The sequence below is a fragment of the Gekko japonicus genome, unplaced genomic scaffold, assembly GCF_001447785.1.
Source record: "Gekko japonicus isolate JY-2015 unplaced genomic scaffold, Gekko_japonicus_V1.1 scaffold7, whole genome shotgun sequence".
Taxonomy (NCBI): Eukaryota; Metazoa; Chordata; class Lepidosauria; order Squamata; family Gekkonidae; genus Gekko; species Gekko japonicus.
Genome location: NW_015159711.1, coordinates 2570042 through 2592144, shown reverse-complemented (window position 1 = coordinate 2592144; position 22103 = coordinate 2570042). Strand labels below are relative to the sequence as shown.

General features: G+C 42.7%; 1 protein-coding gene across 1 annotated transcript in view; it reads right to left on the bottom strand.

The window, feature by feature from the left end:
* The window catches only part of ADCY3 (adenylate cyclase 3), a 116550-nt gene that overhangs the window by 34594 nt on the left and 59853 nt on the right, over window positions 1-22103 (bottom strand). The window contains exons 3-6 of the mRNA XM_015428510.1: window positions 10312-10442; window positions 8935-9046; window positions 4014-4141; window positions 1152-1310 (exon numbers count right to left, since the gene is read on the bottom strand). Of these exons, the coding sequence (XP_015283996.1) occupies window positions 1152-1310; window positions 4014-4141; window positions 8935-9046; window positions 10312-10442 (530 nt within the window). The remainder of the gene's footprint in view (window positions 1-1151; window positions 1311-4013; window positions 4142-8934; window positions 9047-10311; window positions 10443-22103) is intronic.

Here is a 22103-nt window from a genome sequence, read left to right as displayed (position 1 = left end):
CCATAGTTTTAGGTATGCCCTAAAGACTGCTATACTCACTGCATATTGCTTCATGCATCTAACAAACTGGGAATAAGCCACAAAAGCTTATGCCACAAACACAACTGTTTTTCAGATGCTCCTAGTTCTACATGCATGTTTTTAATAACAGAGTGACATTGCTAACTCTCTGCTACTTATATCACCTCCATTTCTGAAGCTGCTTGACTGTATTCAAAACATTGTCACAAACCCATTATTATGATTACTCATTATATAGAACCATCAATGTACACCGTATTTCATAGAGTAGAAGACAGGTCCCTGCCCTAAGGAGCTTGCAGTCGCAAATGTAAACATGGAAGACCACAAGGAGAGAGGAAGGAGGCGGAGGCATTGGGAATAGAGGAGCATATATTGATTTCACTTACAGAGGCGGTGAAGGGGGTTTGTGCCAGTGGATAACAAAGGAATTGAAGGAGTTGTGGGAAGTGGCAGCATGCAGGTTTCTTTGGAGGCCATTATGCTGTAGTGGTTAAAGAGTGTTGGAGGAGTATCTGGAGGTTCGAATCCACACTCATGCCATGAAAGCTCACCTTAGGCCAATCACACTATCTCAGCCTAGCCTAGCCTACCTCACAGGGTTGCTGAGAGGATAAAATGGAGGAGAGGTGAATGATCTAAGCAGCTTTGAGTCCCCACTGGCGAGAAAGATGGAGATATAAATGAATTAAATAAATTCCAGACAAAAGAGGCAGCAAGAGAGAAAGGACCAGAGCAGGACCACACTATGCATTACTTATCGACAAACCAACTTACCATTTATAAATGACATAAATATATTCTGCTTACTGTTGATGTTTGTGCCCTCCAGACACTCAGTTTCCTCCCCACTCAGATTTGGCTTCTGAAGTTTGTTCAGGTAAACAATCAGCCTTCCAAAATAGACATTTACAAATTCTGTCCACCGCTTTCCACTTTTTATGGATAATATTCCATTAATATGAGATATATGAAAATCACTAAGAGGTGGCAACCCTCAGCCCTGACAGTGAAACCAGTCTGAAACCAACTTAACAATAGGGTCACTATAGCACTGGGACAGCCGGAATTTTCAAGACACACATAGAAAGACAACAATGAAAATGCCTAGGGCCAAAGGAAGAACTTACCCTGGGATGCCACCAGCTTCCATCTTGTTAGCCACCGTCACATCTGTGGACCACACATCATACTGCCAGCGCTTCTGTCCCAACACCCCTCCCAGGACAGTGCCACTGTGTACGCCCACACGCATGTCCACATCTGTTTTGGTCTTCTCTCGCACATACCTTTAGAGGAAGGGGTCATCAATAACAATGCTTATTCTACCTCTTGAGAAATAATCTGCCCCATCCACTCACAGACAGACAAGAAAAAATTATTTGTTATGTATAGACATGAACATTTTGGTGGACCTACTCTGTGACTTAAAGGATGTGACACAGCTTCTGAAAGATCACTGCAGTTAATATGGAAAGACACATATTACTTATTTTTTGCCTCAAAGTCACTTTGTATGGCCTGAGGAACTTATGCAGTGGGTCTGGGGGAAAGCTCTTCCTGAGAGTTAACAGAATGCTGGGCAACACTAGGAAAGATGGGCCCCTAGTCTGTTGGACAAGTCACATATTACTGGAACAGTACAGTTGTTACTACTCCGTGTCTAGATCCCATGTTGCTTGGATAATGTTTGAATAACAGTATCTTGTGGGACAAGAGATAAAGCTGGAAATTCCCGTATCAGGACTGTGTGGTATCAGGGCATTAAACTGCTGGTATGGTTACCCTATAATGGTTACTCTTTTCGGTTCTGGCTCCAGCCTGGTGGAACACTCTCCCAAACAAGATCAGGGCCCTGAGGGATTTGTTGCAATTCTGCAGGGCCTGCAAAACGGAGGTGTTTCACCAGGCCTATGGTTGAGGCAGCAGATCCAACTCCAACGGTCTCCCCTACCCCATTTTTGCGCCATTTATGCAGCACTGTCTATTCGTTGCTCTCTGCCACCTGCCAAATACCTGGCTCCATCTATGGGCATACATACTGAAAGTTCTCTGGGGCTACTTACTAACTGTCGATCACCATCTTAATTCAATTCAATAAATAAATAAATAATGTGGTCTGCTTAGCCTGCATAATTTTGAGGAAGTAGCGCCCGTACTGCTCCAGTAATATACGAATAAACATGCAGCTAGCACTTTCCATCTTACTTGCAAATACAACTTGTGTTCTACAGGCATAGTTTTGTTCCTGGAAAATTTCCCTCCCCAACCTGGGGACTAATATAGTGTGAACAGGGGATGTCCGAGACCTCTGTTATTGACTTTTCCTCCTAGAAAACCACTGCAAAGGCTTCTTTCCCAGGTCAAAGATTGGCTTGTATATGTCAACAGAGAACTGAATTCCTGTCCTCCAACACTTTGTCTAAACTGGGCCTTGGATTAGAACTTAACTAGGGAGCCGGCTTCTTTATGAAGCATGCTTCTGCGTCAATTTTCAAGCAAGAGAGGTAAAAACGTTCCATTTTCTCTCTCTCTTTTTTTAATAATTATGGAGTCATGAACTATGCCATACACTAAATTTCAACTCTTTACTTGTAGTATGATTTGGGGGAGGGATGATGTCACATCTGTCATTGTGACAACCCATTTTCAGACTCTTCTGTCTTGACCTCTCTATATGCCTGTTTTCCATGTGAATGTGTGCAGATGTGCATGCCACACACCATGGAATAACCTTAATATAGATCTTGCCTGGCTCCCGGGCCTCACTTCCACAACACTCTATCATTGGCTTAATACAGCCCTGTGGCTAAGGTGGGAGCACACTTTTTCTCCTCTGAATTTTCATGCTGCTAGCTGTCCTGAGCAGGGAAAGGGCAGGACATAAATTACAAAATGACTGTTTAATGAGCTGACTAATTAACTAACAAAATAATTACTGCATGCAAAGTTGCCTGATTGGCCACATTTGTTCCAGCATCTGTATATAGACTTGGGGGTGGCAGGTGGGAAGGGATGCTCTTTTCTCGAAGGGCAAAGAAAATTGTGGCAATTTCTTCAAGACAGAAGTGAGAAATCCAGGGACCAGCCTTCCCCTCTCTGTTTGCACCTCCGTAATTGGAACTATAGTTCCTTGTTAGTATAATGCAGCTGGCAATCTAGGCTTTTGTTGCTATCCCCTCAGTAATTTTCCATAAACAGCTCAATTCAGGGCCAAAATTTTCCATCCCTGAGACTTCAGCTCAACATTGATTCTTGTTCCAGAAAACTGGAGGGCTAATTAGCTGAAGACATATTGTTTGGTTTTAACTCTGTGGGTAGATAGGAGACCGAGAGAGATGCAGGAGTCTCCATTAGCAAGACATCACCACCCACCACAGTGTGCACTTCAAAACCAGTCATGCTTTAAGGAAAGAGTTTTAAACAATTAACCCTTAGAAGAAGAGTCAACCACTACGTGTATATAAAATGTTTTGTGCTTGTTCCAGGGGAGAGTAGAAAAAGGACATGAGAACTGACTGAAGGTCTTTGAAGCACAGCAATCCTACAAGGGTTTTCTTGCCTGTATAACATTCAGGCACAGTAGATCAAACTGTGAAATCTTGGGCTGCGTGGCTCCATGCGTACAAAGTGCCGTCAAGTTGCAGGCAATTTATGGGAACCCCACAGGGTTTTCAAGGCAAGTGATTAAGCAGAGGTGATTTGCCATTGCCTTCCTCTGAAGTGTCTTCCTTGGTGGTCTCCCATCCTAATACTGACCCTGTTTAGCTTCCAAGATCTGGTGAAATTGGGCTATACTATGCTGTTCCACATCCTCTGCATGGGTCCACTCCAATGCAATCAACAAAAGAGCACCTATCACAAAAAATATGCCGGGGGGGGGGGTCTAAAACATTTTTTCTTTATGGTAGACAAGTTGTAGATAGACAATAAAAAATTAAGCAAAACACAAAGAATAAGGGATAAACCCCTGAAATGGAGAGAATGCTTACGAAATAGCTTCCACCATGGCAAGGCCCATGAGGATGGAGCAGACAGCATGGTCCTCGCGGTAGTCCGGCAGCCCACAGATGCAGTAATAGCAGTCTCCCAGAATCTTGATACGCAGCTGGTGGTACCTCTGAACAAGAGTGGGAGTTTTCAAAAAAATGCAAAGCTCGCCTTTTAGGGATGCCAAGTCATTGCATGATGATCTGTGATGTACCTCTAACTCCCCTGCTAAGTTAGATCCTAAGCACACATTACAGGTCCATGCTTCGTCCGTGGGCCTGCCCCAGTTCCAACTCCCAAGCATGCAAGGGCCAGATTTGAATAGGAAAAGCAGTGCACAGGAAGAGAGAGTTTCACCCTTTCTCCTTCATTGCCATTTTCTTATCCAGACCCCATTCTGGGGAGCTGCTACGTGCCGCATTGGGGAAATTTAAGTGTAGCCCATCACTATATGTAGAAGTTCACCCAAAAGGGCAAGCAGTAGCTGCCCAGGGCTGGCTCAGGGTGGGAAAATGGTACAGGGGGGAACTCTTAAGTCCCTCTCCCCACATGTCAAGTTCCTGATTCAAATTTGGCCCTGCATGCCTGGGAATTGCTCAAAGCATGGAACTCCCAGAGCACATCTGGACCAAGTTAGACCTAATGTAACAGTGTGGTATAGTGGTTACAGTGACGGCCTTGGATCAAGGACAGTGTTTCCCTACCTGTGAGTCATGAAGCCTCTGAAAGTGAGTTGGGGGACAGTCCTCCCTAATACCTGCCCCTGCCCTTCCCATTGCTCTCTTTTCTATTTTAGAAACTGATATCTGACCCTAGGAACAGTATCTCTTCCATGCAATACATTAGCTGATATTTTTCACTGCATATACCTTTGATCCAGTGAAACGTGTCCTGCTGGTTACTAGAGTGAGTTTCTTAGAATCTTAAGGCACTTTATGAAACTGCTGAGCGGTCGGGTTAGAACGGATAAAAGGAAGTACTTCTTCACCCAAAGAGTGATTAACACATGGAATTCACTGCCATAGGAAGTGGTGGCGGCTACAAGCATGGACGGCTTCAAAAGGGAATTAGATAAGCATATGGAGCAGAGGTCCATCAGTGGCTATTAGCCACAAGGTATACATAGGGGCTATGGGGCGAGTGATGCTCTGTCTTCTTGGTGCTTGGGGGGGGGGTCAACAGTGGGAGGGCTTCTAATGTCCTGCCCCCACTGGTGGATCTCCTGATGGCACTGGTATTTCTGGCCACTGTGTGACACAGAGTGTTGGACGGGATGGGCCTTTGGCCTGATCCAACATTGGCGTCTCTTATGTTCTTATGTTCTAAGGGAGATTAGAGGGAGTGAAGGAGAAGGAAAGGATGGTCAAGAGCTAGAATGTAACCTTCATATGACAGGCTGTGTATGATGGAATGCCACTTGCTTGGGGTTCATAGTGGAGGCAGTTGTGCTCTTTGTGTGACGTTTGTCGGTTTCTCAAAAACAATCGGTTAGTGACTGCAGAAAATGGAAGGCTGAACTTGATGGGTGCCAAGGTCATCGCTTCCTGAGGGCACCATAAAACCTTGGGCCAGCCCTGGGTGGTTCACCATAACAAGTAAATTTGGACTTGTGGGTCCACCATACCAAAAAGGTTGGGAACCGCTGATCTAAGAGATACTGGTTTGAATCCTCATTCTGCCATGGAAGCTTGCTGGGTGACCTTGGGCCAGATACACACTCTCCGCCCAACCCCACCTTGTAGAGCTGTTTTGAGCACAAAATGGAGGAGAGGAGAAACAATGTAAGCCACTCTGGGTCCCCACTGGGGTGAAAGATTAGGTAGTTATTTATTTTATTTAAACATTTTAGTGCCAACTTTCCATCTGTTCAGGTTTCCCAAGGTGGGGCAAGGTATAAATGAAGGGGGAAAAGTAACTAAAGATAAATTTGATTAGGGCCTTTCTACCGGTGGCTGTACTGCTCTACTCCCCACACATGACCATTTTAATGCTATCCCCCTTGAGGGCCCCTAACTGGGCACAAAGGCAGAATGCAAACGGGTTAAACAAATTAATTAAATTTAATGTTTAAATGTTTATGCATTCTTATTTTATTTTATACATTACAGTTATTAACACAACTGGCATGAGGGGCATTTCTCTATAAGGAAAATTTCCGAATATAATACGGAAGCTGTGCGATACAATTACAAAACATCTTTAAAAAGCAAATCCAAAAAGGATCTATCACATTAAGGTACTGTGAAACACCTATACACTCAAAACGAACGAATGGTCACAATTTACAAGAGCAACCAACTTAATGAAAAAGTTTGTCTTCTATCTTCTTCCTTTATTTGGACAAGTTCAGTTAGTTCTGCCAATCTGGCAGTTTCCCAAATTCTATCTAACTATTCCCTAACTGAGAGAAACATCATACCATTTGGTAAATTTTAGTTGCTGTAAAAACTCCACATTAAGCTAAACCCTGAGGAGTATTTTGGAAGTTACATGCTATTTCATAATTTGTTGACAGTTTGACAACATGAACTCCTCCCCACCACCAAATCTCACCTTTTAGGACAAATCCACTATGGGTGCGGTCAGCGTGCTGAGAGCAGTTTAAACTGGTCCAGTTCTGACGCGATTATTTTTACTCTGGACAATCGCGATCACATGGGAGCGTGTGTCAGGTTTTTGTTTTTCCTCCATGGAATTGAAAAACTTTATCCTTGCACATGCGCAGAGCCACTAGTGCAAATCACGGATTTCGCTTGACAGTTCCGCAGAGCACCGTGATTTCACTGCTTTGACAGAAGACTTCCCTTTAAACTTTTCACCTGAAACTGGCCTCTTTGGGATCCCAAACTCAAAACTAGTGACCGTTTAAATGTTGGTTTTAAAAATGCGGGAGCGGAGCGCCACTTATGCGCATACCGCCAACGCACAAAAAAAAAGGCAGCCAAAAAGCGGAAGCCTCGGGCTTCCAAGCAGGGAGGGGGTTTAAATCATCAGAAGTGGCTTGACACTAGAGGAACGATCACACAGGGGAAACTGCGGCTTTAAACGAGAGCCTTGAGAAAACACCACTTTGGGACCTGGTAACAAAATACTCCGGGTTAAAGGGGTTTTGAGTCAGAAACCAACGACTGGGGACAGGAGGCAGATGTTGACTGTGTGATCGTGCATATAAAATCCTTTGCTGAACTGTCACGACACCAGATCAAACGGCATGTCTGAACGCACACTTTTGTTGTTCAGTCGCACAGTCGAGTCCGACTCTTCGCGACCCCATGGACCAGATCACGCCAGGCCTTCCGGTCTTCCGCCGTCCTCTGAAGTTTGCTCAATTTAACGCACCCTATATGTATCAATTTATCACAGCATCAGCAGCTACAGGTTAAATATTATTTAACCTATGAGGAGTGATGTACTAGCAATTTGTAATTTTACTGTGATTTTCTAATGTAAAATTAAAGCTGTCAGATGAAGAGAAGGAGAAGAGATTGGATTTATACCCCGCCCTTCACTACCCAAGGGAGTCTCAGAGCGGCTTACAAACTCCTTTCCCTTCCCCTCCCCACAACAGACACCCTGTGAGGTAGGTGGGGCTGAGAGAGCTCTGACAGAAACTGCTCTTTTTCAAGAACAGCTGTGCTAGAACTATGGCGTGCCCAAGGCCATCCAGCAGGTGCAAGTGGAGGAGTGGGGAATAAAACCCAGTTCTCCCAGATTAGAGTCCGCGCACTTAACCACTACACCAAACTGGCCAGATGCTTGCAAATATTTTTTGAAATCTCAGGCCATCTTCCTGCAATACCTTTATTAGCTATTCTTTCAATTTAATCTAATTTATAGCCTATATCGAGTCTTCTGAGTCTAGTAAACACGAACATAGTCTTGACAAAAGAAACTCAAGTTGATTCGGTATTTGTTATGATAGTTCCAAATCTAGTCAATGTAGTCAATGTATAATTTTTTTTAATGTTGGTTGAAATTAACAGTGCTATCCTAAGTAGAGTTACACCCGTCTAAGTCTACTGACTTCAGTGGATTTAGGAGGACAGAACTCTGTTTAGGATGGCACCGGAAGTCTCTTAGCTGAAAATCTTGGAAACAGAAAATGCTTTTATTAATCATCTGGAGTCTCAAGGCAAGCACTTTCCTCTCTGAATTATGTCCATGAATCTTACTAACCCACGTATAATCCAACTGTGTTTATTTCCCAACAGAACAAGGCCTTGATCAAATACAAAGGAAGTTAACAATGACATTTCAGGACTCAGTAATTTTTTAATGCATCCCAGGAAAATAATGTTGCTGGTATAAAAGGATTATCACATAAGTTTAAATAGGATTTAAATGATCCTCTGTAGAACCATGGGAGGTTCACACGAGGGTAGCAGGGAGAATTTTTGCTTCAGTATTTGCCACAGTTAATTCATATCTAGCATGTCATTAAAAATAAGGATTTTAAATAGCTTCTACTACTTTTTAATATCGGGAACATTCAGCCCTAGCAATATCATTGAGGAACTTCAAGTAGGGTTGCCAGCCCCCAAGTCCAGGTAGGGGCTCCCCCGCTTCTGGGGCCTCCAATCCACCACTGGCCAGCTGGGAAATCAGCCCCGCATGCCGCGGTCCCCACCCCACTCACAAAAAAGACCCTTTAAAGGGTCTTTTTGCAAGCGGAGCTGCAGCCATTGACAGCCCTTTTCTCCCTCCCCGCTGAAAGATTTAAAGGGCCCTCCAGCTGATCAGCGGGCCACGTGCTCCCCACCCATCAGCTGAACCCCTTTAAATCTCTGCAGGAGGGGAGGGAGAGGAGTGGCTGCGGGTGGCTCCGCCACCCACCCCCGGAATGCCCCCCAAATCCCCCCACTGGAGTGACGAGGGGACCTGGCATCCCTAACTTCAAGGCAGTGGGTCAATCAACACACTTACCTGTGCTAGTTTATCAAAGCGAGCAAAGAGCTCATTCAGAAGCTTCACCAGTTCCTGGGCACTGCACGAGGATGACAGCTGTGTGAAACCAACAATGTCGGCAAAGAGGATACTGGGGGGGAGGGGGAGAAAGCCATGAGAAGCAGAGGAAATAAGCGACCAACTGGATGCAGCAGAGAAACTGTTATACCTTCTTTCAGTCTATCACATTTGTATCCCACTGTTCTATCAAGGAGCTCATGGTGTGCATGGTTTTCTCCCCCCCAACTCCCCATTTCACAACAACCTGAGAAGCTGGGCTGCGTCGGAAGAGACTCACTGGCCCAAGTTCTCCCAGTGAGCTTCATAAATGAGTGGGGATTTACCAGGTCTCTCATTCCTAAATGAATACTTAAATCTCTGCACCACAGTGAAATAAACCAGATCCTTCTGATCACTCTTTATTAGCAAAAAACATGGTATATGCTATCTAATGTAAAAACATCATTCTGAGGATCTCTTCTTTCACGGTGAGTTTCTAGGTCCTTTGATTCCGCTGAAAAGGCTGAGAACATGTGAGCAGTGCCAGATAAAATCTCATAATGGCTGACCCAAAGGTTCAGACACCGAAAAAAGAGAAGGTCAGAGGCATGTCAGTGCACTGCAAAATTTCCCATAACTAGCAGAAGGAGAATGTGTTACACAAGATTTTAAAAATGCACATATGCTTAGTTTGCATAATCCTCTCAGCATCCATAAGCTAAAGCAATGACAAGACACCCAGGACTTTGCTTGTTGCTTAATGGCTTTGTTTTTTAGTGGATGCATTTTAATGGTTATTTTATTATTATCCTAGCTGTAAGCGGCCTTCAGCAGGTCTCTGGAGAGGAGGCATATACATTTTCTAAATAAATAAATAAATAAGACAGATAGTTCGGAATCATAGATTCAAGGCCCATCTCTGCTATGAAAGCTCATTTGATAACTTTGAGCCAGTCAGTACCATTTATCCACAGTTCCCCTTCTGTAAATTTTGTGAAACATGAAGCTGCCTTTTACTGAGTCAGATCCTTGATCTATCAAGGTCAGTATTGTCTACTCTGACTGGCAGCAGCACTCCAGGGTCTCAGGAAGAGGTCATACACATCATCTACAACCCAGTCCTTCTGAAGGGAGGTGCTAAGGAATGAGATTGTGAACTTCAGCATGCAAAGCTCCCACTTCGCCACAGCCCCTCTAATAACACTCTTCCAGGGTTTGCTAACCTCTGCATCTGAACTTTGCTCTCTTGTTCACATCCTGCCTTCTCATAAAGCAAAATCTGCCAAAGCACAAAACACCCTTGGTAGTGCCAGCGCATGTGTAGAGCTCCCTTCCATAAGAAGCCACGCATGTTACCTGACATTCTCATGGCGGTACATGTACATGGTGTTAAACTGTTGCATCTCTTTTTGGCTTGGATCCTTCTTCATGTCCTTCAGCATTTCATCAGCTACATGCTTGGGCAAAATGGAAAGCATCAATCCTTCCTGGAGTGGAGAAAGAAAAATTCAGAAATAATCTTAAAAGGACAAAGGAATAGTTATTGGCAAGGCTAAAGGCATTCCGTGTCAGGTAACCTTGAAAACACATAATTCTTACCCTATCACCAGAATCACTGAATCAGACACCATAGCTGTGCAAACAGAAGGTGCATGCAGTGGAATCCCTTTCCTCTGCCTTCAGCAACCTTCTGCAGCACTGAAAAAGGCACTGCTAGGCATGGCTGTCTCTTGGATGGGCGGAACTGGCATGCTAGTAGGGTTTACAGTGGGATCCTATGAGAAGGGGAAGGTAAGGCAAGATTCCACACATCGCAAGCTCTTTCCTCTAATGTAACTGTAGGATCCAACACATTATTAGGATCTTTCTCCATCGTATGACAGAGCATGTGACAACATATCTGATTACAGACAGATGGATGGATGCTTAATAATATACATGCTCCCCCCTCCAAGTTCACAGGTTCAATTTCTTCCATCTCTTATTAAAAGTTCTCATGTAACATTGGTTGGGGAAAACCCTTTGTATAGAAATATTGCTTTCTAAATTCACATGCCTTCTCCTGTGATGACATTCTGAAGACATGCGGTGTCTTTATTTCCTGTTGCAAGTCAAATGGTGAGACCAAATGGCCGAGCTTTAATAGCCATGCCATATAACCACACATTCCTTAACACCTCTAAGCTAGGAACCAGACTTGAAGGCTCCTAGCTTACATGGAACATGTCACGTACACCATGAAGAAAGCTGGAGCTTGGGTAACCTGACTGCAGGCGGGGCCCCAAGCTCCTAGCCAATACCCACACGCAGCTATGGCAACCATCAATTGGGCACACACCCTGTCCGCTTGTTATTGGCTGATGGCCACAGCTAATTATGACTGGAATTGGGGTATAATTCTGTTGATCTCTATGAGAGCTCTCTTACTCTCTTCTCTCCTCCTGCCATTGCTGGTTTTATTGCACCTGAAATGCTGACTCTTGGAACAAAGAGCAACCCTTTTGTTACTGTGTATCTGTATTTCTGAACAGACTGAGATTGCAACTCTGTGCAAAATGGGATTTCTCTTCAAAATCCCTTGGGATCTAACTGTATTGTATACCTTGGACAATCTTGGACTATGGACACTTCAATTAGTAACTATGAATCTTTAAGCTGTATTAAGGGCAAATTCCCATAGGCTTTGTTATTTTGTAACCTCTAGTAGTCTGTTTGCTATGCTTTGTACTGAATAAAGATCCTTCTTATTTCTAATTCTTTCTGATGTGTAACTGAACTCCAAGGCTAAATCTTGTGTCTAATGCTGACCACATAGAGCTACCACTCTGACTGTAATGTGTAAGTCCCAGATGCCAACTAAGGGTTTGAATCTCTTCCCTCAGGCAAGGCAGGGAACACTTGGAAAGAGATTCTGGTGGTAAACTGTTGTGAGACCAGAGAGAGTCTAGACTATCTCGTGGCTTGTTGTTTAATGTGCTGAAAGTGCAGGGTTCCCTCGCATTCCTGGACTGGACTGAGTGGGTTAATCCTGTACACCCCTGAAGAGTTGCTGCCCTCCGAGTAGCCTGGAAAGCCAGTGTAGATGGACCAAGACTAGAGATCCAGGAGAATCAACAGATTTGTACTCCCTCCTGGCACAAGGTTGACCAAGGCTGTTTCAGTCCCATAACCAGACCTAAAACCAGACTGGAAAGGCTCCCAGCTATACATGTCATCCCGGCACATTTGAAGTTTTCAGACACCACCCATTCAATCACCTTGCTCAAGAATGGAACATTTGAGACTAGTCAATACTTACTGAAATTCTGGGGTCCAGGGTTGGCCTCACACCAGATCCTGTTTCTAGGCTGAGGCATCCACCCCTCTCTCGAGGAGGCATTAACTACCTCTCAAACCCAGTCAGACAGGCCCCCCTAGCAGGTTTAAGTAGCCCAGAAGGTCAACCGTCATGCAAGCAGGTGATAGGCCTCAAACCTCCAAAGACCCTGTCCACATCCTCAAATTGAATAAACTCAAAAGTATCCCAAACAGTTAGACTAGATGGCACCCTGGCATCATCTGACTCTGTCACTGCTAGTGTAGTGTCCAAGTTGGTATGACTGTAAGATTTTATCTCTAAAGTGTTGAGAGAAACAGTCAAAGCAGGCTCCCTCCTCCTGCAAGCCAGATCCCAACAAGCCTCTGACCACTCAGAGCAGCATCTCTGGCCTACACTGTGTAGATGCAATGGTGGCAGGAAAATATTTTTTTTGCTGCTGTCACCACCACAGAATATGCTTTTAATGAGCTTTAGCCCATGTCTTATGGGATTCTTACTGAGTCTTCCTTCACTATCATTGTAGCCTTCTTCCTTGCCTTTTTCATTGCTTACAGCGTCTCAGTGAACCATTTCACGAGCTTAAAGTATTAACAGCTGGAATCCAGTCTACCTCTCCTCATTTTACTTCCCGACTTGGACATGGAGATGTAATGTACTGTTTCTAATGAACCCCACATGACCTTATTCAATCCCCAAGCAATGCAATTACAATTGTTAATGAATTCCAACTTTGCAACGTCATAATGTAATTGTCCTGCAAAGCTGCTCTGTTTGGAATTGATTTGCTTGATCACATTTGTACACCCATCACTGTTTCTCGAATGAGATTATGGCAGCACAGACAAGATTGTCTTGTTTTATCCACACAACAACACTACAAGGAAATTTAGTCAAAAGGTGCTTCACACTTTATGCAGGAAGTTTTTACCAGTATTACACCATGTTTCCTGCAGAAAGCAAATATAATAGAATCGTAGAGTCATATGAGCAGAATCATACTGGCAGACCCAATAAGCGGGAAAATGTAAACGCTATCACAAGCCTCCTGCCAGTTGCCAGACACTGCCTGGCACCCTACATTAGTGAAATGCTTCCTGTCAATTCTTCAGATTCCTCAACGCCACCCACAAGTCTTCTGCGAGTTACCAAACACTGCCTGACAACCTTACATTAGTAAAGTGATTCCTCTTGGTTCCTCAGATTCTTAATCAGGACTTCCTGTCACATGAACATTTGTGCTTGGGAGTGCACATCTGCCATTAATGCTTCTATAAAAAAAAACACCAGTGTGTGATCATGGTATAAGGTAAAGGTAAAGGTTCCCTTGCTCGAAAGCCAGTCGAATCCGACTCTAGGGTTGCGGTGCTCATCTCCGTTTCAAAGTCGAAGAGCCAGCGCTGTCCAAAGATGTTTCCGTGGTCATGTGGCCGGCATGACTAAACACCAAGGCGCACGGAACACTGTTACCTTCCCACCGAAGTGGTACCTATTTATCTACTTGCAATTTCTTGCTTTCGAACTGCTAGGTTGGCAGGAGCTGGAACTAGAGATGGGAGCTCACTCCATCATGCGGCACCCGAGTCTCGAACTCCTGAACTACCGACCTTCCACAGCCTGCAGTTCAGCGTCTTAATCACTTGAGCCACCGCAGCTCCTTGATCATGGTGTAGCCATAGCAAAAATAATTAAAAAAAAAAAAAAAAGTCTGATGCAAGCAGCTCTGAGAGACTGTGACTTGGCCAAGACCACCCTGGGGCACATAGGGGAGCTGAACAAGCAAGCATCTATTGAAGTCAACAGAAGGGGAACTACCATTACCCATGGTTCCCAGAGTCCGCAGACAGTGTCTAGGCCTCTCAGTCCTGAGGCCAGTGGATACTGTCTGTGAGCTCACTCTCCCAGCTACAGTGATATGATTTGGAAAGTGAATGACACTGTCAGGTCCAACCGACCTTGGGGTTCGCTTCAGTAGATAAGCTTGCAGTTAGCCAGCAGACAGGAAATTCTCGGCACACAGCAAATATATTTTTTAAAAGCTTGTTTCATTTAATTGAGTAAAAACATTCAAACGCTGAGGATGTATGCAGTGCAGAAATCATCCAACCTATGAGCAGTTGGCAGTAAAACATTTGAATACGAAAGTAAGTTAGCAGTTCTTAAAAGGAAAGCTGCAACTTCTTACATGATAAGTCCTCATAGACAGTTCCGTAGTTAAGTCGCCATAGTACAGAAAAACAGTCCCATCTCTGGAGGCAATTTATCAACTCCACACATCGGATACTCTGGTACCTCCTGGAAAGTTTATCTCCCTCCAACTCCATGGGCTCCTGTCACTCGCTTGAGATAACCGAGCTCTGCAGCTGCCGGCAATTACCCCCACCAGTTACCTTACTCCTCCAAGGATGGATCCTGTCAAACACATGCCCCCCTTCCAATCATCGGGGGCTTAGCAAATTATAGGCTCGTTCAGCCCTCATCGCTTACAGACACCTTTAACACCTCACGTTCAAACTAAAGAGCCCACAGCAGTGGCTGGTGACAGGGAGGAATCTATATCCCATCTTGGCCCCACATCCCTGAGGCCATTGTTGGAAGGGTTCCATGATGGGTGAGGGTACCAGTATGGAACAGGGGTTGAATTCAAATTTCTTTAAAACAATTTAAAATTATTATTATTTTTAATAGTATATTTATTGGTTTTTAAACACAAAGAAAGGACATGACAAGACATAACATATAGACAATAAGACTTGTTCGTCTTAGATTCCAAAATATTCTCATAAAACATAATATACTTAATTCAAACTTAGTTTAGTTTTCTCATCCATAGACCATAAATTTCCGAATTTCTCCAATAAATTCATCCCATTAATCTGACTTCCTAATGATTAATTTTATAAAGATTTAGAATACGGCTATCACCTTCTATAATACCTAAACCATTTAGTACTTATTGTTTAATCTCAAAAAAACTTAAACAGCAAAGTTTATTTACTTTCCCTGAATTAATACCTGACATATTTGCTTCTATTATCATTTCTAGTTTCCAAAATAAAAACCAACACCTATAAACCTATATAATGTTTTTCAATAGATTTAATTTTCAATTAATACTACCAATATTTATTTTCTTTTAAGATATGGTAATTGGGTTCTATTTCTCTTACTCCCTCAATTTACTATACATATAGAGATTAACAAAATACACTTTGGGAAAAATTAAGAACAGATTTAAAGCAAAACCTTTAACACAGAATCTTTAACAAATATACTCCTTTTGCCACTACCAAAATTAATACTTAATACTTTACCAGATATGACACCTGTTCTTATACCACAGTCCCCTAACTAGTATACAATCACTTCATTTTCATTATTACTTATTTTACTTCCTGACTCCTATTTAAACCAAAAATAACTAACACAGTTATTAAAATCCAACTCAAATTAACTTTCATTCAGTATTCAGCCATCAGATAACCTTAATATATTTTTTCAGTCATTCATCATTACTCATAAACATGACAGGAAAAGAGAAAAAAGAACATTACCAAAAATTCCAACTTAGAAAAAGCTGCATTCTAATTCCTTATTTCATAGTTTACACCCTAACAACTATTTAAACTGCTAGAGCACATAATTTAAATCTGACTCAAATTTACTTACATTCCATATTTGACAAATCCTTATGTAAATTAAATAAACCATCCAATAACACTAGTCATTACCAAAGAAAACAGTATCCCAAGATCCCACTTAGACTAAAGCTGCATTCTAGTTCCTTATTTCATTATTTCTTGTTTTGCAGCCTAATATCTCTTTAAACTGCTATAACTAGTGTGTTTATTTAGATCTGGATCAACCTTGCTTACATTGAGTGTTTAGCAGAATTCTTATAGAAATTAAGTAACCCATCCACTAATATTTTCAATCAATCAATCAATCAGTTTATTATGGTCAAAGACCCATCAAACAGCTTACAGAGTCAAAAACAGTCTCCAGATTGTCATAAGGCATTACAGAGAAAGAACTTCTCAAGGAGTGTTAAGGAGGTGCTTGCGCTTTATAATTGCAATAAAAAGAAATTTAGCAACATTCCTTGAAATAGCCGTGGATTTATCCTCCAGTAGGTGTTTCAGCAAAAGTTCCTCGGACTGAATTACTAATTGTCCTTGACACCTAAATGACCTTAATAAAGGCATAATCAAAAGGGCTCTTTCTTCTACATAGTGGGAGCAATGAAATAATATATGGGGGAGGGTCTCTATTGACTCGGAAGGGCATGAGCAAAATCTCAAATGTCTGGGAGCCACTAATATTTTACCAACCATGCATCATTACTCACAGACGTTAAGAGAATAAATTCAAATATTTAAGTCATATTGCATTATTCTTTTCTTGATTTTCTGTAGCTTCTTTTTAGCCAGAACCATATTTAAATGTCTTCGTTCCTTGTAGAGGTGAAGATTCATTTTCAACTCTTGCCCTTTTGCTTTCCACCTTCTTGTAAAGTGTATCTTTCCATTAGCTTTCTGTCTTTTCTTAATTCTGGTATGTTTGGTAGTTTTCCTTGTATTTTTCCTTGTTTTTCTCGTATTCCGTTTAACCGGCCTGCTCAGTTTGTTACATAATAAATCTTGATAGCCTCCTTTTTTCGTCTCTAGCTCCAAACCGTTCCTTACTGGTTTCTTTATAATGACCACTTGATTAATTTGGCTCTCAAATCCTTCTATAGTTAGAGTCCCAATATCCTGTGGTACATTCTCTTGGTTACATTCTGGTTTTTTGTCAGTACCTTGCTGAGAAAACAATAGCTCTTCCTCATTTTTCCCATTCTCACCGGAACCCAGCGATCTCTCTCGGAGATTCTCGAATGCCGTCCCAACTGCTTGCTCAATTTCCTCACACAATTTTTTTTTAAACTGTTCATAGGTGAGTTGCAAGATTTGGGTGTTTTGCCATTCCTCCGTTTCCTCCATTTCAAATCCTATTTTCTTTATTTCGCCTTGTACCCCATTAGTAGCTTTTATGTGATTTTCCTTCCCCCTTTCTCTTCCCAGCCATTTTCCCCATAATGAGGGTCATTTAAAGGGGTTTTAAAGTAGTGTGCATCAAGTTTTGCAGTTTAAATTCGTACTCACGTTAGACTTCTTGTATTACATTGGTTTGCTGTACGTTATGTTTTGTATTAATTTCAGTAGTCTTTAAAAAGGGCAGTCTCATCTTTGCAATTCATGGCGGCCATGTTTTGCTCTGTTCCTTGTCTCTGTGTCAAAACACTCTCTTCCATCCCCGTTCGTTGCCAGTTGCGGGGTGACTGAGCACGTTTCCTGCTACCAGCCTCCCTCCGAGAGGTCTGGCAAAGACCGGAAAAGGTCCGAGGGACCCACAAAGCCTCAAAAAGACAGGGAAGGACGGGGCCGTTTAGGAGCGACCCGAACGCACACCTACTGGGACACAGCAAAACATTTTTTAACTAAACTTATTCTGATTCAGGCTGTGGCAGAGGGAGTTTACCCAGCATTGTATCTTACTAGTACCAGCAAAAAGATTTGTATCAGTGGATATCCCATATGGGAAGAAATACCTTCAAAAGTTGTGATGTTTCATTGAGTTCTCAGGTGGCATAAAACACCTGCTAGATTACCTTAGCATTTGGTTTTTAAAATGAAACGTGGCAAGTTTTCCCTTCTTCTCCTCTTTTTCTGCTGCTGCTCCTCTCCTTGTCCCTAACTCACATAATGTGTGAAAATCTTCTTAGATAGGAAGCACATGTTAGGCCCCTCTGAGATTTATCTAGCACCTGAGTGCTATAAAGTGCTGTCAGGCTGGCACTAATATGCTAGCAGGTTCTCTCTCTCTAGAAGGACTCACAACACAGTAAGTGATTGATCCCAGTATGCATAGGGTTTGGAAGCAATGCCTTGGGTAGGATGACCAACCAGCAGACAAGGTGAGGGATGGCAGCCATCAGTGACTGTGTGACATCACTTCTAGCAAAACCCAGGTGTGAAATTATACCTAATTAGGAATCGCCAGAAACGGTATGGTAAAACTATAGATTTTTTGGCAATTCCTAAGGAGGACTGGTGTCATTTCCTGATTTCCCCCCCTGGAAATGACACCAGTCCTTTCTAGGAATTGCCAAAAAAAATCTATAGTTTTACCATAGAGTTTCCAGAGATTTCCAGAGAGGTCTGATGTTATATCATGCCATTGCTGACAACAGTTTTTTATTTTTGTCCTTTCTCCCACTGACTGCTGGAGCATCTGTGGGCAAAGCCCACTGTGGGCAGGAGATCTCCCACCCCCAATGGGTAGGATGTACCTTTAATGCAATCATTCCCAAAGTGAATAAGCTGATAGAATTGCTAGTATGTCACAAACAAAAAAGAATTAAATTCTATCCCACACAGTGCTGCCTGCTGTGTCTCTGAATGATCAACTACACTAGCCTTGCTTCCTTCTAAACAGCCTCTACCAAACTGAGGCTGATTTCACACTAGAGCTGCCTCGCTGTTGCGCCGCCATTTGCCCCGGTTCTATTGGTCAATTTCACACCCGAAGCCGCACAGCTGATTTTGACCTGCGGCTTCGCCCGATTTCCTCCGCAGTTTCGTTGATCCTCAAAAAACAGGATCACGAAACTGCGGGGGAAATCGGGTGAAGCCGCGTGTCAAAATCAGTTGCACGGCTTCGGGTGTGAAATTGACCAATAGAACCGGGGCAAGCGGCAGAACAACAGTGAGGCAGCTCTAGTGCGAAATCTGCCTGGGTGATTCTTCTGCCACCTTGCATCTTGTGACTGGATGCAGTCCTTGTGCAGTGGCGGAGCAGAATTAAGGCATTCTGTTGCATCTAAGCAAGAGAAACTGTTCTGGTCTGCCCTCCTTCCAATGAAAAGGCTCACCCAAACTCACACAGAAACATAGAAGGTGGTCTCTTTTTGAGGTGGGTAAGTCTTAGTCTTCCATAAATGGCCCAATTTGAAGAATGCTTATTGAGAAATAAATTCTATGCAGTTCAATGGGGCACATTCACAGGAAGTAGGCACAGGATTGTAACCAGTGTTCCCTCTAAGCCAAGTTAGTGTGAGCTAGCTCACAGTTTTTTAGCCTCCAGCTCACACATTTTTGTCTTAGCTCAGGACGATAGCTTCAGAGCAAACTAACTTATGGAGGAGCCAAATCGCTTGCTCACAGCTTTAATGCCCGTGGCTCACAAAGTAGAATTTTTGCTCACAAGTCTCCACAGCTTAGAGGGAGCATTGATTGCAACCACTGAATTATATTAAACATTAAAGTGTTCTGAGGTGTCCCTTGACATTTATTTAAATTATAATACATAATTATTTTCTAAAAGTGAAAACGCAATTTCATACCTTTTAAAACAGGCCTTGACAAATTGTCTTTGGTTGTAGGAGCCAGTCCAAGCATTTAGGAGCCAGGCTCATTTTTCATCCTTCAGGGTTTGTCCGAATGACCATATTTTCTAATCGTTGCTTCCCAAAAACTTTATTAAAGCTGAGACAGAAGTATTGTAGTATACAAACAAATACAGGGATAACCTTAATTGTTATCACCACAACAGAAAGCTAACTTTGACCCTAGACCAACATCTCCCCAATTTCTCATAAGTTCATTATTGCTGTCAAAAGCTTAATTTAATTGAATATTGGAACCAGTATAGAAGATGGCTGGCTAAGAAATGAATTCATCCACCACTACTGAATGGTGTAAAGCTAGTTTTTACATACAAACAAGCAATGTCAAGAACTTCATGCACATTTATTCTTATGTCATACAACAGGACTTTCTGATGCAAAATGATAAATAAACTGTACATTGGATCCAGCCAGCCTTTTTGCTCAATCTCAGCCAATTCCTCTCCTTATTACTTCCCATTCCACATCACTTTTGTTTTGTCCATGCATGTCCCACAATCCCAAACAAAGGGCAAAGAGGATTCTTTCCTCCTTTTCACCTGTGAAGAAACTGATCAAAATCAACCCTTCGTACTTCCACTGAGAACTACAATAAAATAATTGCTGGAAATCCTAGGTGCCACAATGAAATTTCTAGGCGTTATGGCAACCTGGCACCTGGGAATTGTCAAGCCCTGTTTTAAAGGTGGTATTTTAAAGAAGGTAGTACTTTTGAGATGGGTTGGTATGAAATGGGGATTTACCTTGAATTTCATGGTCTATTTACATGTCATCAATATATCGAGTTTGATGTTTATGGGGTCATGTCAAATACACATTTTTATTATGAAAGAGGTGACATAGTGTTTGCGCTAGCCATTCTCAGTAAAAAGGACAAATGGGAATTCTAGCTTTTGCCCCTTCTTTTGTGTTTGTCCACAGGATTGCACTCTAAAAAACTTTGTTGGAGTGCAAGCATGCCTCCCATTTTAATTCAGAAAAAGTACCTTAGTTATCAGAAGGGAAATACTGCTTTAATATTATGTAGAAGAGGGAATTTAGATAGATGCAGCATACCACACATGCCATACTGATGTGTGACAAGTTGCACCCTCCAAAATCCCCTCTTCTGCACATCATACATCTATCCAAACTGAACAGAAAGCTGATACAAACAGTGCATCATGTAAGAAGAAGAAGAAGAGAGAAGAGATTGGATTTATATCCCGCCCTTCCCTCGGAGTCTCAGAGCAGCTTACAATCTCCTTTCCCTTCCCCTCCCCACAGCAGACACCCTGTGAGGTAGGTGGGGTTGAGAGAGCTCTGACAGAAACTGCTCTTTTCAAGAACAGCTCTGACAGAACTATGGCTTGCCCAAGGTCATCCAGCAGCTGCAAGTGGAGGAGTGGGGAATCAAACCCAGTTCTTCCAGATTAGATTCCACGCACTGAACCACTACACCAAACTGTAACACAATACCCATCTACTGCTAATTTAAGATGCCACCCATGTAGCTCTTTGCATGTATAAATATGGTATAAAATACATTACAGAGTTCCAGGTTAACTAAGCCTGTACAAAATTATTTTTAACAATAAAGAAGCAATGGACTAAATATAATACAGAATCACCCACTATGGCAGCTGATAAAATGTTTTGACAGTATCATCCCACCCATTGAGCATGAACCATTGAAACCAACTTTCAATAAAAGTACATTATCTGGGATGAAAAAACAGAAGGAACCCAATCACTGCATCACTACAATCAGATTTTCCACATATCTTAACCTATTATTAGCAACAGAAGACTATGTAGGCTTCTCTTTCCCATAAATATCTCCGATTCACAGCTGTACGCAGGGCCATTTCACCACCCGCGCAACCCAAATGACTGCTTGGAGTGCCAAACTGGCAGAGGGCGGAAGTGTGGGAGGAGACAAAGACCATGGAGTTTGCCTTGGGCCCAGTTGGACAGCATGGGAAGAGAGCATATGAGGTGACATAATGCAGCTGATAAAGGTGGTCTGTCAAGTACTTTGAACCTAAATGGTTCTAAGCTTTAAAGGCAGAACTAGCACTTTGTACCTAGTGGGGGGGGGGAAACACTGGGAGACAAAATAGTTGATCCAAAATATTTATTTATTTAGATATTTATGCCCTGCTTTCCTCTTGTGTGAGTGACTAAAACCCTGCTTAGGTAGCTTAGGAAAAGTGTGTGTGATTGGCCCAAGGTCACCCACTGAGCTTCCATGGCAGAGTGGGGATTCAAACCTGTGTTTCCCAGATCCTTGTCTGACAGTTAAACTGCTACACCATAATAGTATTACATGTAGGGTACATGTGAGGATGTGCAGAGGATTAGAAATTTTACCCCTCTTGTCCATTCCTGGTTCTTCTCCTCCCC